The 13,523-nt window shown below is 43.9% G+C and overlaps 1 protein-coding gene across 4 annotated transcripts in view; it reads left to right on the forward strand.

Annotated features, from left to right (window-relative positions):
• The window catches only part of LOC133349878 (gamma-aminobutyric acid receptor subunit alpha-1-like), a 124,502-nt gene that overhangs the window by 11,378 nt on the left and 99,601 nt on the right, over positions 1 to 13,523 (forward strand). For all 4 annotated transcript variants that reach the window (XM_061563699.1, XM_061563697.1, XM_061563700.1 and 1 more), the window contains 2 exons: positions 3,760 to 3,827; positions 6,033 to 6,253. In XM_061563699.1, the coding sequence (XP_061419683.1) occupies positions 3,760 to 3,827; positions 6,033 to 6,253 (289 nt within the window). The remainder of the gene's footprint in view (positions 1 to 3,759; positions 3,828 to 6,032; positions 6,254 to 13,523) is intronic.

Consider the following 13,523-nt stretch of genomic DNA (forward strand, 5'->3'; position numbering starts at 1 on the left):
ACACAAAAATCAGTTCTAAAGATATGAGTTTTCAGTTTAGAATGATGACGAGAACATTACCATGAAACCTTAATAGATTTTTGCATCTTACAGATTTGTATCACTCCTTTTCTATTATGTTTGTATTAGACACGTATCTAACCTAAGAGTCTTCAATTCCGAGATACCACAGAGAAAAATACTTGCCATGTTCAGTTAGTTAGTGGCTATTTAATACAATGCAACCTTTGGTTCTTTACAGCATAGGGTTACTTTAAAGTTTGGAATGCAGGGAAAGATGTGCTCCAATTTTTCGTATACTTGTTTTAAAAAATCTCTAAATCGGGCCTAGATAAGATATTTAAAGTGATTCAAATCTGTTTTGTTTTCAATGTGACATCACGGGAAAATGTCCGTCAGTTTTTTTTATACTTTGCAAATATTCAAAAACTTTTATATAAAAATTAAATTCGTACTAAACTGATGCAAATTCATGATAAATATGGAAATGCAATGGTTTTCATTCTAAATTAGTGAATTTGTGAAATTTAGTGGAAAAACATTGGACGATATTAAAATGCAATACATTTAAATAAAAAAACATTAAAATATGAAATAAAATCAGAAATTGGGCATAAAAATCAAATCATGTGATATCCAAAATGAATGAAATCTGAAAGTCATCCCAAGGATGGAACATTTTGTGGGTATAATCAGGAAGACGAGATTGTGATGCCTGAGGCAAATCTGTTGAACACTAATGCTTACATCGCTTGAAAAAAAAAAACACAAATAGTACACATGTACAAAAATTGTACACACATGTACAAAAATTGTACATGTGTGTGTGAACACGTGTGTGTTGTGCTACGTTAGTGTAGCGGTTAGCACGCTGCCATCACCAAGGACGATTTTCTGAACCGGTCCTGGGCCACCCCGAGGTCAACTGAGCCTCAAATGAGTACCTGGTGTGATGTGTGAACATCGCCCCTCGGGAGACAAAGGCGGCCGGGCGTGGTGATGGCAAGCACCTATGCGGGCCGTGTCAGCCTGCATAGGTGCTCGCTAACAGAACTTGCCCCAACAGTCTGTTTCACCTCGATTCCAGACCTTCGTCTTTGCACGTGGTGGGATAGTGATGGTGCAGTGCTCCTCAGCTTGTGTTGCAATACCAGCAATCCTGCCTTTTGTAAGTGACCTTAGCCTGAATCTCTCCTAGATCATCTCAGCTCGAGTTGGCCAGGTATGGCTGTGAGAAGGCCTCCTCATGTGCAACCCTTGCTGCTCGCTCACAGCCCTTGCCCCGTCAGACAGTGAGGCTAAATTGGGAAGCTTTGTCTTTGTGGGCACGTCTATGTCAATGGCACACCGTCATTCCCGTGAAGAATTACGTCTGATACATTTTTATCTCAAGAGAAAATCAGATTGCATTGGATCACCTGACAGTGAATTGATGGGACTGTGACTTGATCCAGATAAGGTCACACGATGACTGTCTGATCAGATGACGCCCAGTGATTACAATTGGCAAAAGCCAATCTTCTGAATGTTAAGAGGGAAAACAATGATGCGTAAACAAATGTGTCGATAGACTCGTAACGTTCACAAAGAGCGCTTCGAGTGGACGTGCATTCCAATCGATTTCAGGATTTTAAACATACGCAAAATGTTTACAAATTATATGTTAATGTTGCATTTAGGCAAATTAAGAAAATTAGACAAAATACAAATTAGCAATTAGGTGGGTTGGCTTTGGGTGGTGGGTGGGTTTGGGTGGAATTGGGTGGGTTTGGGTGGAATTTGGTAGGTGGGTTTGAGTGGATTTGGGTGGGTTGGTGGCTTTGGATTGGTGAGTGGGTGAGTGGGTTTGGGTGGAATTTGGTGGGTGGGTTTGGGTGGAATTGGGATGGAGGGTTTGGGTGGAATTGGGTAAGTTTGGGTGGGTGGGTTTGGGTGGTTGAGTGGGTGGGTGGGGTGTCGAAAGAGAGAGAGAGAGACAGGCTGGCCAAGCGAGGCCCTGTAGAAAATTGGACGCTAGGGGGCCTCACTTGATTTGCTTTTACGAGCCTACATTTAAAGCTTCAGGTCTCCGTTTTGTTGTTAAAAACAAGTTTTTATTTGCTTTTAGGAGTACATGATGATAGCTTGAAGTTGTTTTAACTGTAAAGGAAAAACTTACATTGCTACCCAAGCTGGGAATTAAGCGCACATCTCTCTTGTGTCAACGGGGATCACCTCGAGCCCCTCTCCTCGCAAGGAAACGGCAGTGGCTCTTTGCAAACGACCACAGTTTAATTGTTTAAATGTTTTCGTCTTTTTTACTATTTTAGTTGTGCTATCGACGTCACATCGTGAAATTTAGTATCAATTTGAAGCGCTCACGGAACAGTGAACGTTCTGCATATTAAATGACGGGTCTGAGGTGGATTACACATGATCACTTCTGAGATCTCTGCAAATGGCCTTTGTTTATTCACGAACTGGGGGGCAACGTTTCCGACATGCACTGCCACTGTTCAGTGCAGAGCAGTAAAACTGAAATTTTAACATTCTCAAGAGCTGGTATATTGCTAAATTAGTAGAAAAATTTAACTTCGTATCGTTGTTGGCGAAGACCATCAACTCACGACATGGGAGGACCTGGTTTAACCATGGGTGGCTTAAATACAAATTTGGAACCCATGGTTTCAACCGTACTGGTTCCATATTCTGACCCCTGAACTACCTAGACACCCCAGGATTTGTGTTTTGTAAAATACGTACACCTTGTGAAAACAAATTTCCTGGTAACTTCATTGTTTTTTACCTTCATGAAAAAAATGCATACAACATACATCTTACATTGATTTATCCCATCGGAGAAAATGTGGATCGAATCCAAATCAGCTCAAAATTGGCCTCAAGAGTTGATCCAACCCCTTTTGGTCGAATCCTGTCAGCCATGCACCAATTTGCTACTCTAGATCTGTACGTAAAAAAAACATGCACCACTTGATCTCAATGAAATTGGACCACCTGGTGAAATAAAAAAAAGCATGGCTGACGATCCTAAAAATGGGTAAGGCCTTTATGCAACTGCCCTGTTACTCTGCTACTTAATTTAACATGCCTCTCTATTTCGTGTGTTTAAGCTGCTACCCTGGTAGGCCTGTGCATTATGTGCTCTCAACATTCGTGCTTTCTGGGTATTTCCCTCGATGCTGTGCGGTGTAAACACGGCACCTTGGCACATTATGTTTTATGCTCTTTGCCCGCTGTTGTCACATCCATAAAGTATATTTTTAGAAGATTTTTAGCAATAAACTGGCAGCCACCGAAACTCCCCAAGGGGAAAAGAATGTGCAATAATTTACATTACTTGACTTCAACGTACAAAATATCGTTGATATAAGAGGGACAAGTTGAGATCTGTGCTGTGATGATGATGAAAAATCACATTGTATAATCTGCCCAGTATAATTGGTTAAACATTATATACGGATAAGAGTAAAATATGTTGTAAAGTTCCATATTGTTTTGGACATGCACTTTTTTTGAACATGAATGAGTGGCATTAATCACAAAAAACGTAAATTGCAATTGCACAACTTTATTAAAGGTTCCATATGAAATTATTTGAAAATATGACTGATAAAATATGCGTTACTTAACACGTGTACAATAATATCATCTGCTCTATTTCATCGAGTTCATTGCCTTCTCAGTGGATTCTGACCTGGACAAAGTGAATGGAAATGACATTGCACGTGCGAATTTTGTCTTTCATTTTTGTTCATACAGATTCAATAACGGAAGTCAAGACTGACATTTATGTCACAAGTTTCGGGCCCGTTTCTGATACGGAAATGGTAAGTATGGGATGTTGAAATAGAGCAATTACTAATGAACACACACCGATGAAATAATGTTATGTTTTGTAAGTTTCATCTTTAAAGACAATGTTATTTTGGAGACTTGTATACCGCTGCAGCTGCTTATATCTCTGCAATAATCAAGCAGCCGTTGTGATTTTAAACAATGTACACAGATGATTACGGAACAGCTATGTACCACGTAGTTCTAAAGGAGTTATGTAAAAAACAACTCCACATGCAACCTTAAACCACCCTCAACAAAAATGTTTACGTTTCTGTACAACAACTTAATTTTAATTTGTTTTTCAACTTTGTTCGAGGCAACTTTTAATACAAGAATTACATTTTATTTAACATCCAATTTTGTGTACTCTTTTCAAATTTATTCTGCTCTATTTGGTTGTTTTGTCTGGATTTCTGTTTGCCTGCATTGTTTATGTGTTGGCTTGTCTCAATTTGTGAGCCAGGCCACTCTTACAAATGAGACTCGTTGTTTTTTGAGCCACTCGCGTGGATTAAACAAAGCAATCTTGAAAGGTCAAACTCAAATAGGAATGGTGGCTAATCAGCAAAATGTAAATATTTAGAGTGCACAATTCCATGCCATTTGATTTTATGGACTGTAAAGACAATCGAGTGTTTTGAATGCTGACAAGGTTGAACATCAAGAGGTTGAGGCAAGAAATCAACTGATGTTAACAATAGACCACTAAGAAAAGTCCCTCACATGAAAAAGTACACGTTTGCTTATGTAAAAAAAACATATTACGTGTTATCGCATATAGATCAAAAACATAATCAAAATGACATGGAAAGTGTGCAAAGAAGCGTGCCGAGGTGCACACCCGGAATTACGTTGAGAATCATCAGAAAGGGGAACATGGGTATGAGAGAACATATGCACATTTTATGCGTAATTTCGATTACCATACACAAGTGCACAGAGAATGGAGAAGACGCAACTATGGAGAGATGCATGTTTAGGATTAACATGGAGAAACAGGATCATGTGGGTCAGGCAGCACACAAATTCATGATGTCAAATTGTTCTTCATTCATCAGTGGATAGATCATGGGTAATGATGATTATGATGAGTGACCAGGACCTACCTGGTCTCTCCCAGGTGTCCTTGCCCGGAGAGAGGTGCAGACACCCAGGTAGGAAGGCTCGTCGAGCCAGGCATTGTCCCGGGGGACCTGCAGTGCATCAATGTTTAAAATGAACAAAGTTAATCAATAATTTAATTATAAACGAGATTAAACCACGTGTAATGCGATTATCTGTCCTCTTCCACTCTGCACACACATCACAATCTCTTCTGAGTATATCTACAACGTGTTATAGCCATGTTCTGATTACCGTATCTCGTCAACAAATTCTGAGCATCCTGCACATACACTTGTATTTAAGTCCTGCTGACTCATACAGAAGCAGCTTCTGCCTCAAACATCTTACCTGGTTAAAATAATTCTCGCCTAGTTAAAGTAATGAACTTCGTTGTGTAAAATAAAAATCGTCACAAATCACGTCACCTTGCGCAACAATTTGTAGAATGTACTATTAAACCAGCGACCTGAGTTCGATTCGTGACCACCACGAACACCAGTGGCCAGTCCTGTGCCCTCACTTTACCAACTCGCATTGACAGACGTGTTGTGACACAGTGAATCTCCCAACATCTGCAAATCCGATGACTTTCCCCACCCCGTGGGTCACGACAACTTTGATAATATCATCCGTGTGGGCAAAAATCCTTACATCCGCAGCCCAAAACTCCAAAAAAATTTGTGGTAGCTTTCTTGAGGAAGTTCTTTGCCAGCAGTGTCATGGGAGATAATTTTCAGGGCTGCTTCTTTACCCTGTGTGTGCTCAAACACGAGTAATGGGGATCGGTGGTGTAGCGGTTAGTGCTGTGCTGCACCTACAAACCCGGTGACCCGAGTTCGATCCCCGCTCATGGCCAACGCCAGTGACGATTATCCGAACTGGGCATGGGCATCACCTATGTCGACTCAACCTCAAATTAGTACCTACTGCAGTGTGTGAACATTGCCAAGGCGTGGTGCTGCTTCACCCACCTCCTCGAGTGCCGTTCCGGCCTTCATAGGTGCTACTCGGTAACAGCACTTGCCCAAACAGTCTGGTAAAGGCTATATGGGGGTGGGGGGTGGGGGGATCTGTGTCTTTGTTTCAAACAGGAGTACACCATCGACATGTTTTTCCGACAAAACTGGAAGGATGAGCGGCTGAAGTTCCAGGGGCCCATGGGAGTGCTGCCCCTCAACAACATGATGGCCAGCAAAATTTGGACACCTGACACCTTCTTCTATAACGGGAAGAAGTCTGTGGCCCACAACATGACCACGCCGAACAAGCTGCTCAGGATCATGGAGGATGGCACCCTCTTGTACACCATGAGGTGAGAGTCATGAATTTGTACACCCGCTGCCATGCTGCTGAGATTAGTTCAACGTGCTGTAGCGGGTGCATTGGAGATGTGTGTCCATTGCTTACACCGGCAGTTACAACTTGATGGTAAACTACGCAAGCGACAACATCAACAAAAAAACTGACGTTTATTTAAACTTTAATGAAGGACTGTTATTTTTTTCTCTCTCATCAGTGGGACATAATGCTAATTTGCTTTAAATTCCTTGAGGCATTGCAATTATTTTATATGGAGGCCCGGTGGTTTGAGGTGAAGTTGATTGATTTCATGGAAACTTCTGGCCGAAATTGTGGCATTAGGGTGGCAGGGCTGTAATGAAATGATGGACCCTGATCATGCTTAAACTGGTCTACATTTGCACGATGAAATACACTTTAAACGTCCATGTGGTTTCCCACTCCAAGAAGCTTGTTTCAGGGCTCATCCCCTGATACAGCTGTGAGCCAATGGTCCAAATTCCACATTTATATGGCAGGGGCGAGTTATTCCATATGACATCTACTGTTGACTCCACAAAGCGGTACTCAATTTATTGACCCTGGGAGAATAAAGAGCAGTTGCAAATCCGCCAAGATTTAATCTCGCAACCTTCCCCATTGCAAGCTGTGCCCTCTAAAAACAATGCTACCTTTCTAGATCTGATAATGCTTTACGGCTGAACGTTTTAAAATGGTGGCACCGTTATTTTCTAAGCTGCTGGCTAGCCCAGGTAACGATATATATGCACAAACAAAAACATTCCAGTGGTGCTTACAAGCCACTATGATGATTTCTTACAATGTTACGTGAGAATTAGAATGTATTATATAAATACATCTATATTTTATCTGACCTTGTATTTGATAAACAACAGGGCATTCCCTATGCAAAGTCCAAGATTACATTTTGTCCTGGTTGAACTGATGGAACAACACTAAGAGATGCGCCATTAAAGCAATATCCTCATGTATGCAACAATAACAACCACTATTCGCCACTAAGTGGCAGTGGCATCACCACGGTGCTTGTGCCAGGCTATGTGCACGTTAAGGCCACGTGAAGTGTCGAAGCCAGCTGGCAGGAGGTCACGGGTGCAATGGGTTGACTGACTGAGATGACTGGCCGATGCACCACATGTGCCCCCTACTGTGTCATGCATGCACGCACATAGGCACAGTCATATTGTCATGATACTAATGACTATTGGCGATCACTGACGTGCTGTGATATATATACTGTCATTTACGTTTAGCCAAACAATCACAGCACTATATTCTTTGGTTCTTTCGGTAAAGTCACGTAGGTATAAAATAAAATAAATCACGACGTTTGGATTGCAACACAAGTAATCATCATCATCATCAGGTGGGTAAACCACAGCAAGAATGTTTTTGTGCTGAAGTGGGAGAGAGCACAGCACTACTCCCCACCTTGTTTGCACACTGACGGTGACACGCGGCCATGTCCTTACAAGTTTTGATTACAAATGATTGCGATTGTGTTCTACATAGTAGTTGTGTTCTACATATTTAGGTATCGTGGATAGGTATGCTGTACCTCGTGAGAAATGCACAAATTTAATTATGACAATGAGAAGCCTGGATCAGAGAGATTGACTTTAAAGACGTGAGGTTCATCGTTGAAGCCTCAGTTGGGCTTAACTCAACCGATCATCCTTCTGGGGTCAGTTAAATGAGTATTGTGTTGTCTGTTGGAGGTTGACCTTTAGATAAGCTCGCACCCACCACAAGAATGTGGAGTTTCCACAGTTGACTTAGGACCACCAACACTAAGAATTAGGACACTTTGACTCGTCACACTTCATCTGCTTCAATACGATGGGTTCAGAAAAATAATCCAGTTTCCTTGACCTTGGTAATTGATAGGAGGTGAGTACTTTTATGCATTCCTCTCATTAAAGTGTCTTCTTTTACTTGAATCGGAGTTTTCTCGAACGTATTCACTTTGTTTTTGGAATAACTTGCCCGAGACTTGTGTAAAATTATCCCATAAAGAGCACGTGAGTTGTGACAATTGTTCCATCTCATGGGACTTGTGGTCGTTTGATGCTGCATGGGGTATAATGACATTGGCATGTGGCAGTGTGGACATTTCCACAATTAACAAGGAGACAGTTGAGTTTAACATCGGTAATGTATACAGGAGCCTATTCGCCTAAAATAATTAATAACACAACACAAAGAAATGCATAATGTATTGTTTTGTAAGGGCCAGTGGTGTGTTTTAATTTCGACACAGAGGACATTATGCATGCAGTGGACCGCACTGCTGCATCCTCCTTCGCGTTCTATGAGTAGGCATTTGTTAACCACACCGCAGATGCGGTGCGGTTAACGAGTCCTCGTAACTGCCTGTTCTTCACCTAACCACGTGACCCGCGCACGCTGCAGTGATTTTACATACCAGGGAGGTCACGGTTGCGCCGCAAATCCAATGGCATTGTCCGGCATGCTACGTGCACGTCATTTGGATTTTGCCGCCGTTTACATAATGCCGATTTTATTAGGGGGTCACATGTTCGCAGATTGCTGCAAAAGTTGGCAGTTCGGATCCAGCAGGCCGCCCTAGTCATGACTGCCGGTGTATTAACCACAAAATGAAAACTGTCATTTGTTTTATTTTACACCTAAATCTGTCCAGCCGGTCTCAGAAGAGTTTTAACCTTCAAAAACACTTTCAACGGCTGCATTGAGCAGTGTCACAGAGGCAACAACAATGCCCATCGTTTACCCAGAAAAGCCTTGCTGATTCTCAAGACTCCATTTTTCAGGAGGATCCTGATACATTCGGATATTTGGTTTCTTGTGGGAGAAACTAAAATTCAACTTTTTATGTTACCAGGTAAGGCCCACTGAGCTGCTATCAAACTCTTTTTCAGAAGCGACCTGGCTATCATAAATTATGGCTTATCATGTGGAAATGTAGAGCAGCCAAATACTCTATACCCACGTTTCTAAATGTGGAGGGGAAAACCGGGGAACCCAGAGAAAATTCCACGTGACTACAGGGAAAACATACAAAATGCGTCAGGGTTGGGATCGAATTTACGACCTCCTGTATATCAGTCGAGGTAGTAAACATATCGCCACCGTAACACCCGAAATTGGAGTACCTAGAAAAAAACCCACCACCACCAAGCACGAGCGAGACAATTCACACACCCTTTCCGTCAGCGGCCCGCGACATTTATAATAAATGTCAGGCTTCAATTTGTTTCCAACAAGTCGCAATACGAACCACTTAGGAACTCGCCTGTTGATCTTCTCAGAAGACGACTCTCATTTGGATGTTGAGTGTCTGAATAAATAAAAATCCTGCCATCACCTTTCTAGCAGAAAGTTGGGACTTGAATTTGTTTCGTCACTAGAAAACCTGGGCGTTTTGTTACTGCTTATGACGCTTACTTTGGCTCGTAATGACGAATCCGAGTTGAATTGGTGCAAATGATGAGAGGCAAAAAAGTAATAATTGCATGAGCATCAGAGGCTGGCGGTTAAAGCGTGACATTCGTGAATTCGGTGTGATTTATTGTCTTCTGTTAAATTTTGGCAGCCAAAATACACACCTTATGGGACTTTTCAAATTGTCATGGGTTATTAAATGAACTGTTCCCACACTTATCCTTCCAAATGCTGATATGTGCTTAATTGCTTTTCTCATGTCGTTCAAATTCAACCTTGCAGCATGAGCCACATTAACAGGAGTTGCATCAACCGGCTTAGCATTTTAGCGGTCATCATCACAAACACGCTTACGTCCGAATCGCGAACATTCCAACAATTGCGAACGTTGCCGTGACGCATACAGCTCTCAACATGCTGCAGCCCTATTCTCAGACAACAACCATTCATATTAGTATCGCACCTTAATAGAGCTAAATCTCAAGTAGGTGAGGGAGAACATCATGGAAGAAGGCGAAATGGGAAGGGGGAGATGAGGGCAGTGGCTATGCGCAGTGGGGGAGAGAGAGAGACACCGCGGCATGTGCCGCGTCCATGCGGGCGGCGCAAATGGTGCCCAAAGAGCCCCCAGGGGCAGTTCCAGGGGCAGCACCGAGTAGTCCCAGGGGCAGCACCGAGTAGTCGCAGGGGCAGGACCAGGTAGTCCCAGGGTCAGCGCAGAGGAGTCCGAGGGGCAGCGCCAGGCAGTACCAGGGGTAGCGCAGAGGAGTTCCAGGGGCAGCACCGAGGAGTCTCAGGGGCAGTTTGAAGGAGTCCGTCCCAAGGGCAGCGCAGATAAGTTCCAGGGGCAGAGCCAAGGAGTGCAAGAGGCATTGCCAGGCAGTCCCCGGGGGAGTGCCGAGGAGTCCCAGGAGCAGTGCCAGGCAGGCCTAGGTGCAGTGCTTGGCAGTACCAGGGGCAGCACCGAGGAGTCCCAGGAGCAATGCCAGGCAGGCCTAGGGGCAGTGCCGAAAAGTTACAGGGGCAGTGCCAGGCAGTCCCAGGGCCAGTGCTAGACAGTACTAGGGGCAGCACCGAGTAGTCCCCGGGGCAGCACCAGGGAGTCCCAGGGGCAGCACCAAATAGTCCTACGGGCGGTGCCGAGAAGTCCAGGGGCAGCACCGAGGAGTCCAAGGGGCAGTGGCAGCCAGGCCTCGGGGACTGGCTGCCCTCGGGGCCTGGCTGGCACGTAGCCAACCGTGCTCATCGGAGGTGTGAGTTTGCATGTTCTCCCTGTGGTCGCGTTGATTTTTCTCCAGGTCCTCTGTTTTTTCCCTCTGTATTTAGAATCACCATCATGCTTTTAGATTGGTGGGCTGCTTATAAATGTCCACGTGAGGATGAGCCACTTCATTGAGCTCTCCTTTGTGGCCAGATCACTTCTGAAAAATAACTAATAGCTAAGTGGGCCTTACCTCGTAAAATACACTTATTGTAGCTTAGTTTATATGAGGAGATTGTCAACACCTTTATCAGCGATGATGCATTAGTAAAACAAACATTCAGCGCATTTTCTCTGGTAAACCTCAAATATTCTGGGCCTCAATGTGGGGGAAATCGTCCCCATAGCCTCCCGTTTGGATCCACCCCCTGGCTTGGTGTTGTAGGATGTGAAATTTGCGTGGCTAATTTCTGGTAGCTACGACATTAATGTAGGAGAATAAACCATCACGCGAATTCCGGTCATTATCACAGCGGCTTTTCGCTGGCCATCGAACAAAGACGGTCTATGCATCGCATGCTTTCAGATGCGCTTGCGCAGCCATCTGGAATGGTCTTCATTCCGATTTTAGGAAGCCACTAGAGCAATGCATCTTCATATCTCGTTTGAAAACTAATTTATGTATAATTGCTTTTATTCTTTAGTTTTTTGTCCTTCCCCCGTACTTAAGAATAGCACAAAAGAAGTTCAACATACGTAGCTGCTCGTAGTTTAAAACCACGGCCTCGCTTCCAGCTACACATTGTTCACCCGAGTCACGGCAGCAGGCACACAAGTAAACATCGCTGTGCCCCCTGCAGGGTTATTGTTATGCCACTTACTTTCCGTGTACGTGTCCAGTGTGCACATCGTAAGCAGGGGCAGAGCGGCTTTGGAGCTGGCTCTTCTTGTTTTAAAAGTAAGGGTTTGATATATCCACCTTAGCGCCAGGAATGAATGCCTGGCAGAAATCTGTCTGGCTGTCTCATCTCAGCAGGAGACGTTTTCTGATGGAAGCAGTCAGTGGCACGCTGAAGAGTTGTGATATTCCATCAAATATTACACGTGAAACAACGCGCGATAAATAATGTACGCGTAAAGTTAAACGCACAAATATTTTTGGCCGAATATTCCAATAAAAAAATAACGACCCATGGCAACGTCCGTTATATGTCTAGGAAAGCCTCGCTGGGTCTCTGAGATACTTTTAGGAGGGTCATGCGCTGCGATATTTGGCAAAAAAAATTCGGTGCCTATTTTACAGGTGCGCCGATGCACTGCATATAATGCCGATCAATCATTGCTCGCGTGGCAAAGCGCTCGGCGTGCCGCGTGCATGCCGAGCCTCATTCCGCCTCGCGGCGGGAGCAGCGTGCGGAGGGGGCACAGCTAGTGCAGAGTGTGCAACCCACACAGTGCTTGCAGCATACACACGGCCGCGATGCGCTTAGCCACACTGCAGCCAAGTGGACATATCACCTTCATCATCGCTGCTAAAGGTGTTGACAACCCCTTCATTTAAATGTGTGCACGGATATTGAACTTCTTTCGCACCGTACGTAGCCAACCGTGCTCATTGTAGATGCGGGGGGGGAAGGACAACACACTAGACACAAAAAGCTTTTCGAAAGAAATTAGTTTTCCATTGAGATTATTTAAAAGTGCAAAGCTCCAGTTGCTTTATAATATCGGGTGGAAGAGTGATCCAAGAGGGCCATAGAAGCGCATATGAAAGCACGTGATGACCGCCTTTGTTCAATGGCCAGCCAAAAGCCACTGCGAGGATGAGTGGAGCTCGTGTGGTGGTTTTGCTCCCGGACGAGATCAGATATTTTTATTTTACCAGGTGAGGCTCACTAAGCTATATTGCTCTTTTCAAAAGGGACGTGGCCAAAAATGATAGCTCAACGAAGTGGTTTATCACGTGGAAATTCATAGCAGGCAAATAATCTAAAATCATGTTTCTAAATGTGGAGGGAAAACCCAGAGGACCCAGAGAAAAATCCAAGCGACCACGGGAATAACATGCAAACTCCAAATATACAGACGTCAGGCTCGGGATCGAACCCACACCTCCTGTATACCAGACGTGGTAATTAAAATCTCGCCACCATGGGGAGACGTTATCATAATTATCATTCAGGTGAAATTATCTGTATGGGAGAACTCCTAATCCCCGCTGTGATGTGCAGGACCCATTTCGCGGATCCTGTTATCCCCGTGGGTATATCTTGCTAATTTACTCCACTCATCCACAATAAAGTTTTTTGTGGGCTGGATTGCCTAAATATGTATTGTTAAACCCATCACCATCCGACACAGCCAATTAGTAAGCAAGAATTTTGCCTCGTGAGGCTGGTTATCATTACTGGCGACACGTCTTACTCGAATTGTAAGTGTTGTAGGTTTAACCTCCAACACACCGGTGCGCTGATTTAGTAACTAATTGGCATGTTTGTTTATGTGTCAAACCTTACTAATTGGCTGTGTCGGGTGGTGGGTTTAACGAAACATTTCTATTTACGCGAAATAGCCCAAAACACCTCTATGGATAATATTGGTGGCGAAATCCAACATGGGAAACTTACTCTCCACTAAC

This window comes from Lethenteron reissneri, chromosome 32, assembly GCF_015708825.2.
Source record: "Lethenteron reissneri isolate LAM-NWPU_2019-01 chromosome 32, ASM1570882v1, whole genome shotgun sequence".
Lineage (NCBI taxonomy): Eukaryota > Metazoa > Chordata > Hyperoartia > Petromyzontiformes > Petromyzontidae > Lethenteron > Lethenteron reissneri.